This window comes from Kogia breviceps, chromosome 11, assembly GCF_026419965.1.
Source record: "Kogia breviceps isolate mKogBre1 chromosome 11, mKogBre1 haplotype 1, whole genome shotgun sequence".
Lineage (NCBI taxonomy): Eukaryota > Metazoa > Chordata > Mammalia > Artiodactyla > Physeteridae > Kogia > Kogia breviceps.
In genome coordinates this window covers 37,243,332-37,261,265 of record NC_081320.1, presented here as the reverse complement: position 1 = coordinate 37,261,265, position 17,934 = coordinate 37,243,332, and the positions used below count along the sequence as shown (strand labels likewise).

The 17,934-nt window shown below is 37.9% G+C and overlaps 1 protein-coding gene across 1 annotated transcript in view; it reads right to left on the bottom strand.

Moving 5' to 3' along the window:
- Positions 1-11,932, bottom strand: part of LOC131765164 (polycomb protein SUZ12-like) — a 183,263-nt gene extending 171,331 nt beyond the window's left edge. The window contains 7 exon segments of the mRNA XM_059078627.2: positions 3,619-3,684; positions 8,248-8,312; positions 8,402-8,445; positions 10,775-11,065; positions 11,261-11,405; positions 11,510-11,571; positions 11,782-11,932. Coding sequence (XP_058934610.2) covers positions 3,619-3,684; positions 8,248-8,312; positions 8,402-8,445; positions 10,775-11,065; positions 11,261-11,405; positions 11,510-11,571; positions 11,782-11,932 — 824 coding nt within the window.
- Between the last annotated feature and the right edge of the window lie 6,002 nt (positions 11,933-17,934).

Genomic DNA, 17,934 nt, shown 5'->3' with positions numbered 1-17,934 from the left:
ACTTAGGATAGGGTCTGGGACATGGTACACTGAGGAAATGGGAATCCCAGAAAAAAATCCCAGACTTTGTTACAGTACAAAAAGATGATAAAAGGAAGATTACTAATTCAGAAGTTTAGGTTGTAATAACAACAACAAAAAGTGATGAAAGGTACTTTACCTTATCAACCTACTAAAAACATAGGTTTGACAATATATCTAGTAGATGTTCTAGTTCAGTTACCTTTGGAGGGGATTTCTCCAGCTACTAACAGTAGACCAGGAACAGAAAATGATTAAGTGGAAATGCTTCTAATCTGACCACAGGAAATACTTCTGGAAGCAATTCCAACTTGGAAATCTTTTCATGATACCTTTCAGTCAGTGGAGATGCACTTAGAAGACAAGAGATATGACTAGAGAATTCCAAAACTGGTAGGATTAATAGCCCAAGAGACCCCCTGGGATCCTGCTAGAACAGAAAACTACAGAAAGATCAGAGATTTATACCAATAAACCATGGCGCTTGGTCAAAACTCAAAATAAACTCAAAACCCACAATATACTGGCATGCCAGAAACAAGAGACGGAGAAGACAGAATATAAGGCATTACATCAGAAATTCTAAAAATAAAATAAAGATATTTTAAATATACATAACCACACCAAAAGAGCAAGGAGAAAGATTAGGAAAAACCTGGAGACTAGAGGTCTGGTCACTAGACTATGTGAAAAACCTGGTCAAGTAGTTTGACCACTATGAATTTCTAAAATTTGCTAATTGCTGTGGAGTTTTTAGAAGCCACTGTTCGAGAAAAGAAAAAATCTTCATAGTTGGTGGGTGTTATGGTTGAGTTTTAAGGTTACAAATGCAATTCTGGTCTATTGTCACAAATGGTTACCTTAAAGAAGTGAAAACCATGAAATGTCCCATGTTTCTTTTTTCTATCAGCTCCTTCCCCTAATAAATTTCTGCCATTATCTGAGACAAGTAAGACAAATATAGATCTAGAGTATAAAACACAAAAGAGATCCTGGGACACCAACTTTATTTTGTACAGACAATGCCAGGAATTTGGGTTTGTTTGTAAGTCACTACAACTGTCATAAACAGGTCAGGCATTTGACTGTTCTAAGCTTTGGGCTGTAGTACTACAGTAATTTGGGGTATCTTGATATTCTCCTGGAACTCTGAGAATGAAATACATTGGGTTTGAGAGTGGAGACATTAAAACTGTGGAAGTACTAAAACAACATGAGTTCCAGTGGGAGACATCCAGACAGTAGCTACTGAACAGACCCAGGATCCAATTAAACTGAACAAGATCTCTATGTTTGAGATGGTAAAGAATAAACATACACATGGAAATACCTTTGTGTATGTGATTTAAGATTTTATCATCTACGAATTAACAACAAAGGCTTATTTTGTTCTCTCAGGGAATTTGCCCATAGATTTTACAAGTAAAGTTTTACAATGCTGGCATTATATACTGGTATCTAGAGAACTTCTTACAATCCTATGTGATAAGTTTAGTAGACCTATTGGTCTACTAAACCAATTATGCCTAATTTGAGATGAGAAATACACTGAAGAAATTTAATAATACAGGGCCTTAGGGGTAAACTTAAAATGAAGCAACTTCTCAATTAATTTTAGTGACTCGGGGAGCAACAATGAGACATTCATAAAGATGGTGGCCAGGGGGGCGGTTGAAGCACCTAGTACAGTAACTCAGTACCTCCTGGGCCTAAAGTGCCTCACTGGGTATTAAATAAGCATGGTCAGCTCTAACAGTTAGGTCTGTTTGAAATAAAAAAGATCTTGGGTGTTGAAATGACCAACTCACTGGTCCCAGCTAGATCCTAAAGAGTGAAAAAGTTGCTTTTCAAAATTACAAGCAGGAATTCTATGCAACTCTCTGATGTTTCTGTGAGTTGGTTAACAATACCCCTGTTATAGTACTGGCCTAGCTATTGAACCCATTGGGTCGAAAGAAATATAATCATTGGGTGAGTGATTATTCAGAGAGAACTGACCAGTATAATCTATCTTCCTCACAACACACACTATCAAGGAAGTTCTGTAATATTTATCAAAGCCAGGGTCACAATGAGATAGTAGTAAGGTTTAGCAGTGATGAAGGTAGAACCCTGATGGGGAAGATGAAGAAAAGGGTCAAGTTTTCTTCCTCTTGGTTCATTCTTCCTTCTCACATGAGCCCTGAAAGACCTGGAGGGCAAATTATTAAGGTGTTTAGAAGAAAAGAAGTGAGGATGTCACATTAGGTTCTGACTACAGCTTTATACTTTATAAGTTAAAAAGGCCCTGAGGATCCCAAAAGCTCTGTCCAGGGTAGGTAAACAGCCAACGATCTGGAATAGAAATTCAAGCAAAGAATAGAGAGTGCATGCGCTGGGAATATTCTCAGTCTTTATAAACCTGTATTGTAAGGTATTCCTTGGGCAATAACAGATTAGGTAAAGATTTGGGAATGGACTATCAAAGTCTATTTACAAATCAAGATTGCCTAGATATGGAAATATAAATTACACTTCAGTCCTACAAGACTGCAAGATACTGATACAAAAATTTTAAAATGCAAGAAAAAATTCCAGTAAAATAACCTAATTGAAAAGGCAAACTTAAAATAAAAGCAATTGAAAAATGACATCTTATACTAGTCACAAAAATGAGAAAGTATAAATGAAGCATCATTAAGTCAGTGTACATCCTATCTAAACTGGCAAGATATGATTTAAAACTTCAAGAGAAAAAGAAAAATCCATGTGGCAATTTTCCCAATTCCATTTTTTTTAATCCAGTATTTTTAGTTCTACATTCTTCCTAAAAGTAGTCAATGAATAAACAAATACCACCCAAGTCCCTGTTTCTCTTTAGAATAATATTCAACTTTCTTTAGTTTTCATATGAAAGAACAAATAGAAGCATACTGTCGAGGAATGGAAGCATACTGTGTAGCCTAGGCAGATATTAGGCTAGTCAGAACATTTAGGGATTAGTTCTGGGTAACACATGTGAAAACAGACAATAAGAAGGTTCCATCCAAAGGGCCAGGTTTCTGAAACTATCATGTGATAAACATATTTCAAATATAAACTAAAGTTAAGAATATTTTGCCTGAAAGTTGTAAATAAGAGCAAGGACAAGATGGGGAAAAAAAAGAGAGAGAGCCTCTCTCAGAATTGTAGATGATTACTTAGAAGACACGTGATGTTGTGAAGCAGCTGGCACAGTACCTAGCATATACCATAAAAAATGAGTCTCCATCATTCTTTAGAGGAGATAGTAGGATTAACACTAAATACAGAAGTTACAGAAACTCTGATTCAGAATGCAAGAAATTGGTAGTAGAGAAAAACAATAATGAACAGAACTACCTTAGAAAACAGTGAGTTCCCAGCATTAGAGATATTCAAGATGAGGCTTAAGAACTGATTCTCTGCCAGGGATGCTACAGAAGTAATCCCTGATCTGTGTATGAGTTTGGACCAAGTGAGGTCTAAGGTTCATTCTAACTCCTTACAATATTGAGGTGATCACTAGGAAAATGATCACTGTACTTTTTCCTCTTTCCTCAAGTATGTCACTTCATGTAAACTTTTAGGTTATCTTACCTATGAGATTTTTGCTCTCCTTTCATTTTCTCTACTTTTGATAACATATCAACTTTAAATGTTTTCCTGGAAGAGACAGATAAACAAAATAATCACTTCTCAACTGGGAAAAACAAACAGATTATACTTTACTGTCACTATAATAGGCAAGTTGGAGATCTGATTTTATTTATAATAAGATAAATTATGGGATGGTTAGCCATAACAATGAATACTATCGAGACAGTGTTATGTTGTAATACAGCAAACAAGCCCTCAAGCCCCATCTCAAATGCTAACTTTTCTACGAAACCTTTTGTAATTATTCCCAAACCAGAGTGATTTTTTCCCCACCTATGGCACTTGGCTTACATTTATTTTGACATTTAGTCTCCTAAACGTGAAACTTGCATAAATATTTTATTTCTACTAGATTATCAGCTCCTGAAGGGCAGAGATTTGTTTTCTTCAAGGAAAGCCACATAGTGCTTGGCATATTGCCTTATACTTGGTAGGTGTTCAAGCATTTGTTGGACTGAGCCAAACAAATGCAAATTATGTATATTTTGAAACACTTGTATTTCCATTAAGTAACCTGACAAATATGGATATTCCATAAAACAAATATGAAGTTAGTAAAACATCCTCCAAGATTAGCAGCAATGGCTAAAGTTAAGTATGTCATTTTAAAGAGATGGTTGTCACCATCACGAAAAAAATTTGAAGTTTAAAGGACATACCCATCAAATCATAACAAAATTATCAGCTTTTAACTTAACAACTTTAAGAGAAAAAAGTAATTTCCAATAAAATAGAAGCTTATATTAAGAATAACCACACCCTTAGCAAGCAATTTAAGAATGAATGGATTCTAGGGCTTCCCTGGTGGCGCAGTGGTTGAGAGTCCGCCTGCCGATGCAGGAGACACGGGTTCGTGTCCCGGTCTGGGAAGATCCCACATGCCGCGGAGCGGCTGGGCCCGTGAGCCATGGCCACTGAGCCTGTGCTTCCGGAGCCTGCGCTCTGCAACAGGAGAGGCCACAACAGTGTGAGGCCCGCATACTGGAAAAAAAAAAAAAAAGAATGAATGGATTCATCTTAGTTCTTAAGGTGCTCTACTATATACATTTTCTAGAGGCTGAAAAATTAGACCCAAATATGTTAATTGGAAACAAATATTTCTATTTATACTCATATATTTTCTTCAAATATAGAACTTGGAAAGATTCATGCATTCTTATAAAATTTGAATTCAGATATTAGAAATTACTAATATGCTCATTCCTCAAAAACAGCTATTGTACTCAACTACTATAATAAAAATTATCAGTAGAGAAATGTTAATGTAAATATACTGTAGTAAAACACTGATAGGAAGAGCAGAATTGATACGATCTATATTTCAGGTGAATAAATAGCCTCCATTAACAAAAGATCTTTTTTATAAAAAAAGCTTCTCTCTTTACCTTTAGAGTTACTGAAAACCTCAATATTAAAGTTTCCCCCAATAAAGCACAGTAAGGAGTTCTTTATGAAGGATGGCAGGCAATACATTTTCAATCTCCACAGATAAGAGAGAAGAAAGAAGAAAAATGTAGGATTCTTTTAGGCTAGTTACAAAGAACTTTTCAGTATAAATACTGAAATGTACTACTGAGGAGGGTTGTAAAGTTACTGAAAACTTTTTAGAATAATATGTTTATCTTTGTGTAATGACTAAGAAGAAACCCTGTCTGTAGGAAGAAAAGTTAAGACTGTAGGTCACAAGGTTCACCTCTTCCAACTTTATGCAGCTGTACATAGGAAAACTGAATATTAACAACCATTTGAATAGATCATACAGGTAACCCAGCATTCCTTAGGAAAAACAAAACGAACTGTATAGGCAACTATACAAAAGCAGCCCCACCTCCCAACACCAAGTATTTCTGTTTCTTTAGAAAGGTACTGCTACTGTAGCTCAGATTTAACAAGGGAAATAGTTATCAAAAGGTCATCATAAAGGAGAATATTCTTAAAATTCAAGACATTTTCGGGGGAGGATTCAGAAACAGCTTACATAAAACCTACTAAAATGGATTCAATAAAAGACGCCGTTGTCCTCACCAGTATTTCCACTGTGCCAGTGTAGTGTCAGGCTACAGAATCTGAATACCTCTATGAAGTGCAACTAAAGTAAAAGGCAAGTTTAACAAATATATCAGATTAATGTTACACCTGCTTGTACAACTTCAAAAGGAGTGATAAGTGTACTCCAACAATGAATATGATGTTGTTGCGTAACAGTACAAAAGGAGTTCCAAACACATTCTGAGCAAAGGGATTGTACTAAAAGCAATTCTGTAAAAGCAGTTCCAAAAACATTTGGAACAAAGACCACAATCACTGGGCTGAATTCATCACCTTCCAAATTCACCAACTTACTTTGAAAAGGACAGCGTTCATTTGAAGATATTAAGTTGTAGTATAATTTGTTAAAAATCAGTCTTATTGTCTTATATATGCCAGGCATACAACAAAAGAATTAAGTGATTCCTAATGCATTTTTACATGGAAGTAAATTAAATGGAATGTATGTTTCTTGGCTGGCAAACTGCTTCAAAACTGTCCCAAAGGAAATTTTTTTACCTAAGGGGTACTAAATTAAGAAAGTTCATTTCTACTGCCATGCTTTTGAAATTGCCTCCACTCATTAGCAGACAACAGAAATGTATCCCACAATGAGGCAGTCAAATAGTCTAATAAACAAACATGATGTATATTTTTAATACACTTATGGATTAAACTCAAATTTATTCTGAAAACACTTTATCATTTTAAAATTAAAATCAGGAAGCATTCTAGATGATAACTGCAGTACTTAAAAAACAATTTTTTTTTGGCCACACCTCAGCATGTAGGATCTGAGTTCCCTGACCAGGGATCGAACCTGTGCCCCCTGCAGTGGAAGCACAGAGTCTTAACCACTGGACCACCAGGGAAGCCCTCTACATGGTAACTGATCTTCCATATTAAAAATACTTAAAGAAAAAGTTTACTACTAAATCAAATTCACCTAGATTTATAGAGTAAATCAAGGGTCTGCAAATTATGGACCATTGGTCAAATCCAGCCTGTTGTCTGTTTCTGCACAGCCCATGAGCTAAGAATGGTTTTTACAGATAAAACATTTGCAAGTGATTTGATAACAGAGAATAGTAACTCTAAATCCCAATTAGCTAAATGTTATCCCTCCCACCCTACCCTACAAAAATAAAAGAATCCCACATTTCTCACTAGTAGGCACATATTATAAAACACTGTACTCCCTGGCTCCAGTGGTTAGGACTTGGCGCTCTCACTGCCAGGGCCGAGGTTCAATCCCTGGTCAGGGAACTAAGATCCCGAAAGCCGTGCAGCAACCCCCACCCCCCAAGAAAGAAAAGGAAAAAAAAAGAAAACACTGCACTCAATTATTATGTTTTGAATTTCATCAATTAAAAAAAATGTTGATATTCGTTTTCTCTTTCTGTGTAAGTACCTACATACTACCTAATATCCTCAATTCCGTTTCCTGGACCACAAAGGCTAAAATATTTACTATCTAGTCCTTTAGAGAAAAATTTTCCTGATTCCTGGCATAGAGTAGACAGGTAAAGAGCTGACATAATTCTGCTGCTTAATTCATCACCTTCTTCCTAGTTATTTAGGCACCTGGCAGGTTTCACCCCTTAAATGCAATGCGCGCTCGCTCGCTCTCTCTCTCTCTCTCTCTCTCTCGCTCTCTCTCTCTCTCTCTCGATTCAGAAAGATTACCAGAAGACAAATAGTTTTAACGTTTCAATCCTTCAAAATACATCTAGATATATCTACAAAGCTAAACTATGTCTTGCTGTAAAAAAAGCGGTGCTTATTTAATAACCAGTAGGAGTCTCCAAAGGAGTTTAGTTTCAAAGTTTATTGAAAAGCTTAATGGTTTTACTAAGTCAAAACTATGACAATACCAAATGCTTAGTAGAGGTTCCCTCCTTTAAATGTAAAGTTGTTCACTTGATATGCTCAGTAAATAGTCATGGGTGCAGAACAAGAAACTACCATTCTATAATTATATACGGTTAAATGTTACATAGCAAAAACAAGCTCTCTGACACCTTCAGATTCCACTTTAAGACTAGGTGATTAAGATTAAGAAGTTTTTAAAGACATTCCTCCTACTGACTTCAAAAGTATTTCCCTTTTAATAAGACAACCACCAAAGACATAAAATGAGACTTTCTGAACCTATCCTCATAGAAGTGAATTCTTTATTGTTAGAACATATAAGAAATATTCAGACATTAACTGTTAAATTTATGTATCAAAGATAGTTCCCATGAGCCCTTTAGTAAATACTTAAATCCTCAACTTCTACCAAACTTGAAAATAACTATTAGCACAGAGTAAAAAACATTAGTCAGTAAAATCACTTCATTTACTCCATTACCAAATCACTTGTTAGGAAAAAACTGGCAATCAACTGGGATTTACAGAAATGATACTATTAAAAATCACTTTGCAACCAATTCACTCTTTCACCTCAGTTTTCATATTTAATCTTTCATTAGAAATCATACTTTAAAACAAAATTTTAACATGGTTTGAACAACTTGAAATAAGATTCATAAAATGTACCTTTTGATGTTTGTTCTGGAGTTTCGATGAGACATGTAAGTAAGAGTTCTATGCAAAAATACTGGCTATAAAAAAAGTTAAAATATTAAAATTAAATAGGTGAAATTCTAGGAAAAAAATAATATCAGTAAATTTTGTTGATTACTTACCGCACTATAAGATTTCGCGTTCGAAGAAACCTATAGATCTGTGTTGGTTCTAGGTAACAGAAACAAAATCCAAAGTTATCTAAATTTACTTATTACTTAAATTGTTAAGAAAATACCAACCCAGACCATGTTATATAAACCAATATATAAACCCATAACCTATTATGGAAACTATGTAGTGAACATTTACATCAAGAAAATAAGTAAGCACGATCAGATCAAAAGACATTCAATCTACAGCATACATTCACAAAATGCATCTACATTTACTTTAAGTTTCTCTACAATCTAGTTCTTAAACCTTGCATTTCTAAGGTAGCTATTTTTAAACTAGCTGTATGAAGAACTGAAAAGAAGTAGTTATATTCATTTAATTTATTTAATTAAAACTATTTATAACCCATCTCCTTCTAAAATGTAGCTAAAGTGAAGGAGTTGGATTCAGTAAAGGAACTCTTTATTGAAGCCAAATAAGAAAATAAAATGTTCACTTTTTAACTGGTCTTTTCAAAAGTCTGTACAGTAGTAAGCCGAAATGGAAAAAAACCGTTACCTGGATAGATGTCCTAATACAGATATAATCAAAGTGAAATCCAAGACATAAATTAGCTAAAATTTTCGATGAATACTGCTAGTTATAGTTCAGGTTTCTACTTTGCTCAGTGTAAATATTACCTCAGTATGTAAATACTGCCTCAACACATATTTTTAAAGTACCAGATTCCCACAGTGTTTTTAATGCTGTTTAGTTAAAATCTGTTATAAAGGACTTAGGTTACAGATAGAAAATATTTTATATACAAGTACCATAATAGCAGTTACATTAATGACCTGTTAGTATTATGTTTCTTTAAATAAAGCGGTATAAAAATGACCTAATATGACTAACTATATTAGTAAATACATCAAAGCATATAAACTTCTCAGAAACTAAGATCAATATTAGAGAACAATCAAGTTGTTTTGTGACCATATCTAACTCTTAATGACAGTTCATCTCTCTGAAGTAGACTCATCAAAAAAGCAAAACAGCTAAAACTTTCTTGCAGGATTTGTCTTCTCACTACATATGGAAAGAATTTTTTAAATTTCCACTTAATCTTCAGTTAGTTTAGTTTTAGTTTCAAATAAACTAAAAGGAGATGAGATGCTTTAGAAAGGCTGCAAACATGTATGTTTACTGTCATCACTGTGCTGTAGTTCTCCACCATATTTCCAACTGAAAGCCTCTCCAGATTTCTGAAAGTATATTGAACAAACGCTAGAATAATGTGAATCTTTCTCAAGCAGGTTCCATACGAATTTCAATAAAAACCGAAATTCCTTGTATTAAAATCCAATTAGAATTTCATGAAGCACTAATGAGAGAGAATGAAAGAAGGGTATTAAACAACGTAATACATCTTTCCAAGAACAGCTGATACCAAGCCCTTAACATATGCCACAAAAAAAATTGTAAATAAAGACACTGAGTGGTAGAGCTGAGTTTTTTCAAGTCTCTGTAAGATATCTAGCTATTAAAGGTCATCCAAATTACAACATCCATACAAAAGCAAAGAGGAAAACCATCAGGATGTAATATTCATTCAAGAACAGTTCAGCTTACTCACAGTCATGACATTTCTTATATATTTTATTGCTCCTTTCCAGACACCTTGCCCCCTTCCCAAATTAAGTCGTAGCTTTGCCCTCGAAACAGACCTTAAAAACAGAAACTGACATCAGAAAATGTCCCGAAATGAAGACAACTACAAACGGACAGAAATCCGAGATCGTCTAGAGAGAAATAAGATGCTTAAACACTGCCTGTCTCAGTTTACGTACCCATGAAACAGGTGGAAAGATGTGAAAGGTGTAGAGCATCAAACGGTGCCATGTTAATGCACCAAGTTAGTGCGAAGGCATTTCAGACTAATGACAATTTGGTCGATTTTACTGCACTCCTCTCTTCACAGGCTTAATTTGGCTCCTCTAACCCTACAACCGACAGCCTTGTACTTCTAGAGTATGGAAGGCATGAAAGAAAGCAAGAACTAGTCCTGGGATCTGACGGTAGATCCAACTGTACAGTCCAACTGTGACCTCCCCACCTAAAAAGCAGCCTGCTCTCAACGCGGGGCACCATGCCTCAGCTCGCGTGTAAATCTTCGGCGAGGCACGAACCTCACCTGGACCCCCAATCCACCTCCCTCAAAGGCCCTAGACTTCGGGCCCCCTCGAGCCATAACCCCGGAAGGCGGAATGGCCCCCTCAATTTCGCCCTCCACTCCCGAATCAAACCGACTCCCGGTGAGGAAGGGGGTCCCAGCACGAGTGTCCCGGCCCCCTAACGCTGCAAGAGTGGGGATTCCTGCCCTCAAAGCCTTCATCACACTCACTCTCAAAGGCCTGGAGAAAAAGCTCGTGGTCAGCCTGGACGTGCTCCATTTTCGGCTTCTTCACCGGTAACACCGCGGCCCCCGCCGCTGCCGCCACGGAGGAAGAGGAGGAGGCCAGGTAACCACCGCCGCCTCCACAGCCCCCACCACTGGATTTGCCGCCTGACGCCGCCGCCACTGAACCCCCGAAGCCGCCTCCCCCGGACGCCGCGCAGGGCCCCGAGCCGCCCCCTCCCCCACCGCCGTGCTCCTGAGGCGCCCTCGCGGTTCCTGCCTCCTCCCCCACGCCAGCTACCCGCCGGGCGGCCCCAGAGAGTAAGCGCCGGCAATACCAACCGCTCGCCCCAGAAGGCTCCGGCGGACCGAGGGGGGAAGGACGAGAGAGGCGAGGGGAGGGGAGGGGAAGGGAAGGGAGGAGGAGAGGAGGGGAAGGAGGGAGGGGAAAAAAAGTGTCTCCTCCTGAGAGCCCCGCTCCGCTCGGGAGACCGCTCACTTCCCCCGCCCGGCGCTCTGATGCCCAGCGTGTTGGCCCGCGCATTCCCCCGTCAGTCACGCGGAGGCGCTTCTCGCGCAGGCGCACCTTGGTTGGCCCGTGCGCGCTGCTGACCGCGGGCCCTGCCGCCTCTTTGAACTGAATTCGCGGGAAAATTAGGGGTTGGAGGGGCCTTCCTGCTGGCCCCGGTGCATTGTGGGGTGAGAGGGACCCAGCGAGCGGCTTAGGGAGCCGTTTCTCGCCTTCTGAGCGTCGTCAGTCGCCACCCCCGGGGGATACAGGACCCCTGAGGAGAGGCAGGCCTCTGAGGAACGGCGGGGCGGGTGCTGGGGGGTCGAGGGGCTCATTAAATGAACTGAGATCCATGCCGGATCATCGAGTCTCTAACTTCACAGGAAGGGGCCTGCCTGGGGTTGGTCGGGTCGCTTCTGGTCTGAGGGGCTCGCGGGGCGAGGATCTCTTCCCCTGTCCCCTCGCCACCACGTGACTCAAGCCACCCTTGGCCGAATCCCACCCAGCGAGCCCTGGAGAAGACTGGGGGCAGCCAAGGGGTTGCGGCTGCTGCTCTCGGACACCGCTGGGCTCCACCAAAGGGAGCGATTTCTAGGGAGCAGGAATGTCCTGTCAAATGAGGAAAAGGATTTTCTGTAGATGCGGTGAGGCATCCGGATCGTTACTGAGAGCGGTCGTGGCTTCTCAACGTGTTGGAAGCAACACTTAGATTTTTGATTCCCGGACACCACAGGAGTGGCCAGAGGGACAAACTGGATGATTTCTTAGAAGTACCTACACCCATCTTTGAGAACCTGCTCATTTTGCGCTCCAAAACTGGAGAGGGGATCCGGTGTTCAGCCGGTCTCGCTTAAAAAGAGAGATGCATAGGCCCGGACGGGTTTGGAGTTGAGCTAATACTCGTCAAGATTTGAATTTCAAGTCGGACAAGATGATCTCTAAGGATGTTCTTCCAAGTCAAATCCTGTAATCTTGTGTTACATTAAAATGAAACATTATGTTCAAAAATTCTAATCTGTAAACAGAGCCGTTTCATACTTTCAATAATATTTTTAAATGCCTGCTTTGAGCCCTTTAGAATTCACTTCAAAACGCTGTTTACAAAGCAAGTACCTTTGGAATGGTTATTTAAATAACCAAAGTGCTGATTTTACAATGCATTTGCTACATAAGAAAGTGAGCTCTACAAATGATGCCTGTAGTATAAAATTTGGCATTTCAGGAACACATCTGAAATTATGTATACCTGTTGCTGATTTTTAAGTACAGTCTATATTTTTAGTCGGACAAAAAGTTCAGAATGCTCTCTTTGTTATGCTGTTCTGTACTCAGTATTTTAAAAAAATATTCGCCCCTACCAAGAAAAAAAAAAAGGTTTTGTTTTGTTCTTTAGATTTCTCAAATAAGCCTTCTCTGACTAGTGCCACCCCTAGAGGCTTGTGGGGTTTTAGATCTTGCTAAACTGCTCATCTTTAGCTTTACAGGGTTAGAAAATGAAGTTTCATCAATTCAGTCAGGGTCTGGAGAACTAAAGCACACTAAGCAAATCGCAAGATATCAAATTATAAACCAGAATGCTCATTTATGAATTAACAGTAAATGTAACTGGCAGAATTACCAGTCTTTGTCATTTATACAGGGTTCTTTGGGATGACGGGAGGGTGGAGATACAGGTACAGTCAAAGAAAAAGACCGAGTCACAGGTTATAAATCTTTGATGAACAGAAAAATGCGGCCAAAGGAGTTGGGATGTTCTTAAAGGGTATTTCCTTTAGGAATGCCATGGTAGCGTTCTAGGCTTCAGCATGGACATGGTTTTAACGTACAGTCGCTTACCAGTACTGGTCATGAGAATCAAAGCCATCCATTCCATGGGAGGGGCATAGTAACAAATTCTCCCTTTTTGTAGTCTGCTTTGTAGAACACTAAAAAAAATCCTTATACCCTCGGACAGATTAGAATTAATTGAGGGGTTTTCTTGGTTACATTACAGTACTCTTAATCAGACTCTGTCCTATAGGTAAAATGTCTGTATATCACCTCAGTATTGGTCACTTCTGTGGCCAGCTTATTTATTTTGTGTTGTTATTTTTAAGGTTGGTGTGGCAACAGTTTTTGAGACTTTCGATGCCAATTCACTGTCAAAGACAGGTGTATGTTTAGTCCCCTAACTCACACTGAATTTGAATTGCTTTCCAGGGTTTCCTTTGTTTCTGCCTTCATGCATATTTGGAATTGGTAAACTCCTAAAAGGCAAAGGCCCCTGTTCATTTCTTTTATATTTCCTAGCACAGGACTAGATATACATGCAAGGAAAGAAGAAGAGCAATCATTTTGACCTTTATAGTTGTGAGTATGCTTTTATGTATATTACCTCACTTTGTCATAATGATCCTATGAAATTGGCACTAGTTTCATTTTACAGAAGAGAAAATAGTCTCAGAGACGTTAAGTGATTTGCTCATTTAGTGGCAGAGCTGTGAGTTGGACCCAGGTTTTTTTTTGTTTTTTGTTTTTTGTGGTTTTTTTTTTTTGGCTGCACCCAGCAGCAAAGGGGATCTTAGTTCCCTGCCCCCTGCATTGGGAGCACGGAGTCTTAACCACTTCCCTGGACCACCAGGGAAGTCCCTGGACCCAGGTTTTTAAAATTCAATTTCTATGCACTTTTGCAATCAGCATAAAGTTACCCTTAGTATCTCAAGTTGATGGTTTTTAAGTATGTTTTAAAAACTGAAGACCACTTAGCTTCTCTTACCCAAAAAAATCATTTTATACTCCTTCCTATTGTGCCCTTTTTCATCAGTGTCCCCACTTGGCCTTACAGAGACTTCTGTGCTGGGATTTTTAACCTTTCTTGTTCCATGGACCCCTTTGGCAGTCTGATGGAGCCTATGAAAACTTCTTTTGTAAATGCACAAATATAAAATGTATTGGATTATAAGGGAAACCAACAAAGTTGTGATGTGTTAATATAGGTGCTTCTTTTTAAATTTACTAAATAAGATCTAGCAGCAGGTCAGTCTTATGACTATCATAATTTCAAAGCAGTGATGAGGGCAAATAATATTTTGAGATACCTGCAAGAAGTGTAATGTGATATGAAAATATCTGTAACTTCTCTTGGAAACAAAGCCACAGGCATTGCTAACAGTACTGTGATTTGTCACCTATATTAGTAGTTGAAGGAAATGCTAAATTTCAGTTAGAGGTTAATGTACATAAAGAGGTAATTTATTTTCTCCTCTAAATTCGGGGACTCCCTGAATTTGATACAGATTTACAACTTGGCGTCACAGCATCAAGTCTTTTTCTTTCTACTTGGCTGTAAGCTCTTGGGGGCAGAGATGATGGGTGATTTGTTTTAGCAACTGAGGTGTCTGTCACTGTGCCTGGCATAGAAGAGGGGCTCATCCAATGAGTTTTGATAAATAGGAATGGACACCAGTGCATAAATATAAATACTGATAATAATAATTAAGTACTTACTATGTGCCAGGCAGTATTTTAAGCTTTTAACAATTCCAACTCATTCAGACCTCCCACCAACCCTCTGATGTTGGTAACTATTATTTTTCCCATTTTATAGTTGAAGAAACAAAGGCAAGTCTTGTTAAGTAACTTGCACAAGACAATTAATGGAGCTGGTATTCTAACCCAAACAATCTGCTTCCAGAGCTCTCACTCTTGACCATCATGCCATGAAACTGGAGAGCTTTAGAGATATAAAATATTGCACGTGTCATTTCTAGGTCAAGAAAAATTAGTAAATATTGCCTCTGATGCACTGGAATGAATGATCCTCAGTATTGAATGCATTTGCTGAAAAATAACCTAGGTATCAGTTTTCCTTTTTACTTGTATAGTGTCTTTCTATCCTCCATCCACTCCCATCACCTTAAGATTAAGCACTGAATCTAAGCCAACAAAAGCTATATCAGAAAAAATATATATATGTTTAAGTCTTGCTTTGAGTGAACTGAAGTTATATTTGCTGATAAATTCTTGGAGAGATATAATCAAATTTGATTTTTAAAAAGGAATGGCCTCCAAAGTAAAAATACTAATAACCTCCTAATACAAGTTAGTGTGAAAGAACAATTTTAACAGTTCTATTTGAAGTTTAAAATCAAAAGCTTGCACATTTTTGTTTCCTTTGTCTAGAAAAGAAAACTATAAGAACCATGGAACATTCACTGTGTATTATGGGGTTTTCATAATAAACCCCTGATTTGTGTGTGTGTGTGTGTGTGTGTGTGTGTGTGTGTGTGTGTGTGCTTATCTAGTTTTAACTAGATATAATAAGGGTGCTAGTAAGGCATAGTTAGAACCCCTGAGACAAAAAGAAACTTGACACTAATAACTTGAGGGAGGAAAAACCACCTGAGACAAATTGGAAATATCTAAACCTGAATTTTGGGAGGCCTACATCTGGAGATAGCTACTATGCCCATTTTTAAAACTATAGGACAGGTGGTTTTATCTTTAATTTTAAACAAAAGCAGGAGTGAATTGATATTTATTGAACATTCTATCCATACAACAATCATAAACAGTTATGTTATTTACTATTGTTAGCCTCTTACACATGAGTAACTGAATCTCAGTAACTCTCTCCCCATCTCACAGCTTTTAAGTGGGTGAGCTGAGATTTGAACCCAGTTACAGGGAACTCAAAACCCCATGTGTTTTCCAGTATAACAAAGGTATCTAGGAAGCATTTTGGAAGCCCCAGAGTTTCAAAAATCTACCTCAAGGGAAACAGTGTGGACTCTGCTTCCCCTTTTGTTCATCTTCAATCAGATCTGTTCTGCTTTTATGTGTTTATAATTTGTTTGAAGATAATGGATCTACTTGCTGAAAAAATATTTTTTGAAAACCACCGCATTACACTCAGCTACCTTCCCAAGCCTGATAATGAGAAACAATGAGCTAAAATGACACTAATAATGCATTCTGGGCTATACTCACCTCAAAATTTGACACCATTAAAAACAAGAGTATGCTAAGAGTAATGAAGATTACTTTAATAGTAATGAAATATAGATGAAAAAAATCTGTGTATATCTCACGCATGCCCTGCCCAGAAAAAAAAAATTCAGTCTTGCTGTTGTTACCCCTTATCTTTGTGTGAACTGATTGTTTCCAAACTAAATGTTTCCTTCATTTTCTGAGGAAAAAAAGAGCATTACTATGTCACCATTCTTCATAAATAATATCAACAAAACTAGGTATTATACCACTTCCATAATAATGGTATAGTCTGGATTTCCATTTAAAGTTTATAAGTTCACCTTCATTTTACAATTGCTGATTACTGCTTTTAATCAGAACAAATTAAGAGATACAGGTCTTTAGTTTTAGCTAGTTGTCATTTTACAAATATTGTTCTTCTTTCCATGATATGGTTTTTGTTTGTAGGATACATTTAGCAATTACTGTTTATAACTTAATTTATTAGATGAAAACAAATTTTATAGCTAGAGGAAACTTAGATAGTATCTAGCTTAAGCCTCTTTTTATACACCTGAGGAAACTGAGTTCCACAGTTTAATTTGCCAAGATCACACAGGAGGTTTAAGTATATGCCGAGAGAGAATCTATAGGGCTAAATATTTGTGGAAAAGCTGCCTCTTAGCTTATACATTCAGTATTCTTTAGGATGTTTGGTATGTACTTCATTAAAAAAAAGTCCTCATCCACCTTACTCGACTCAGAATTTTATTTCTGCTTGCACACTATTCAGTGGAACTAGACCCTGGGAAAACATTGCTGTTATTCCTGGTTGAACTACTTTTTTTCTTCATACTCAAGGCTTCCTACAATAACTTATTCACGTGACTAATTTGCGAAAGTTGCCACCCTCATGGTTGAGCTGAATAAGAGAGGTGTCCTGAAGAGACCGCAGAGTGCTTTAGCAGCTGTTTTTGATAGAACAGCACAGACCTTACCTGTTGCCACTGGGATAGTTAGTACTCTACGTGCCTGGAAAAAATTCATTGAGGTCATAAAAGCATTTGACAATAGATTTCAGAATTCTGTAACCATTTTCTATCACAGAGGCATTGTAAGTGACGAGAGAGAGAGCGATTGGGGGAGTGTGACTTCAACTTGATATCAAGATAAATTGTTTCTGTACTTTTAGTGTATCAGGATCAAAATTGACACGCAGAGGCGAATTTTAATTTGGTTGAGCTGTCTTCAGAGCGTACTCTTCGAGGAGAATTTTCTTACTAGGAGAGAAATGCTTCTGGCTCTATTTCTATTTTTAAAATCTATTTTTTTCCTCAAGTTCCACTTTGCAACAAACTTAGGAGAAAGAACATTATACTATCAATCAAGACTTGACTTGGTCATTATTTCACAGTGTGAGTTTGAGAAAGTTATTTACGTTCTCTGGTCTTTCTTTTCTCAAATATAAAATTAAGGATTGATTTAGACCAGTGATTTTTGTCCATAACAGAATCCCTGGAAGTTGAAGGTAGATCATGTGTAATGTGGAAAATCATGTTCAACATTATAATTTTATTTTTGGAAAGCAAAAACAAAGCTATCTGCAGTTTTTACCCTATAATCAGTGAAAATAAAGTTCTGTATCAGTGGGTACATGAAGAGATAGACAGTTTTCCAGATATCAGTGTTCTTAAGGCACATCTCC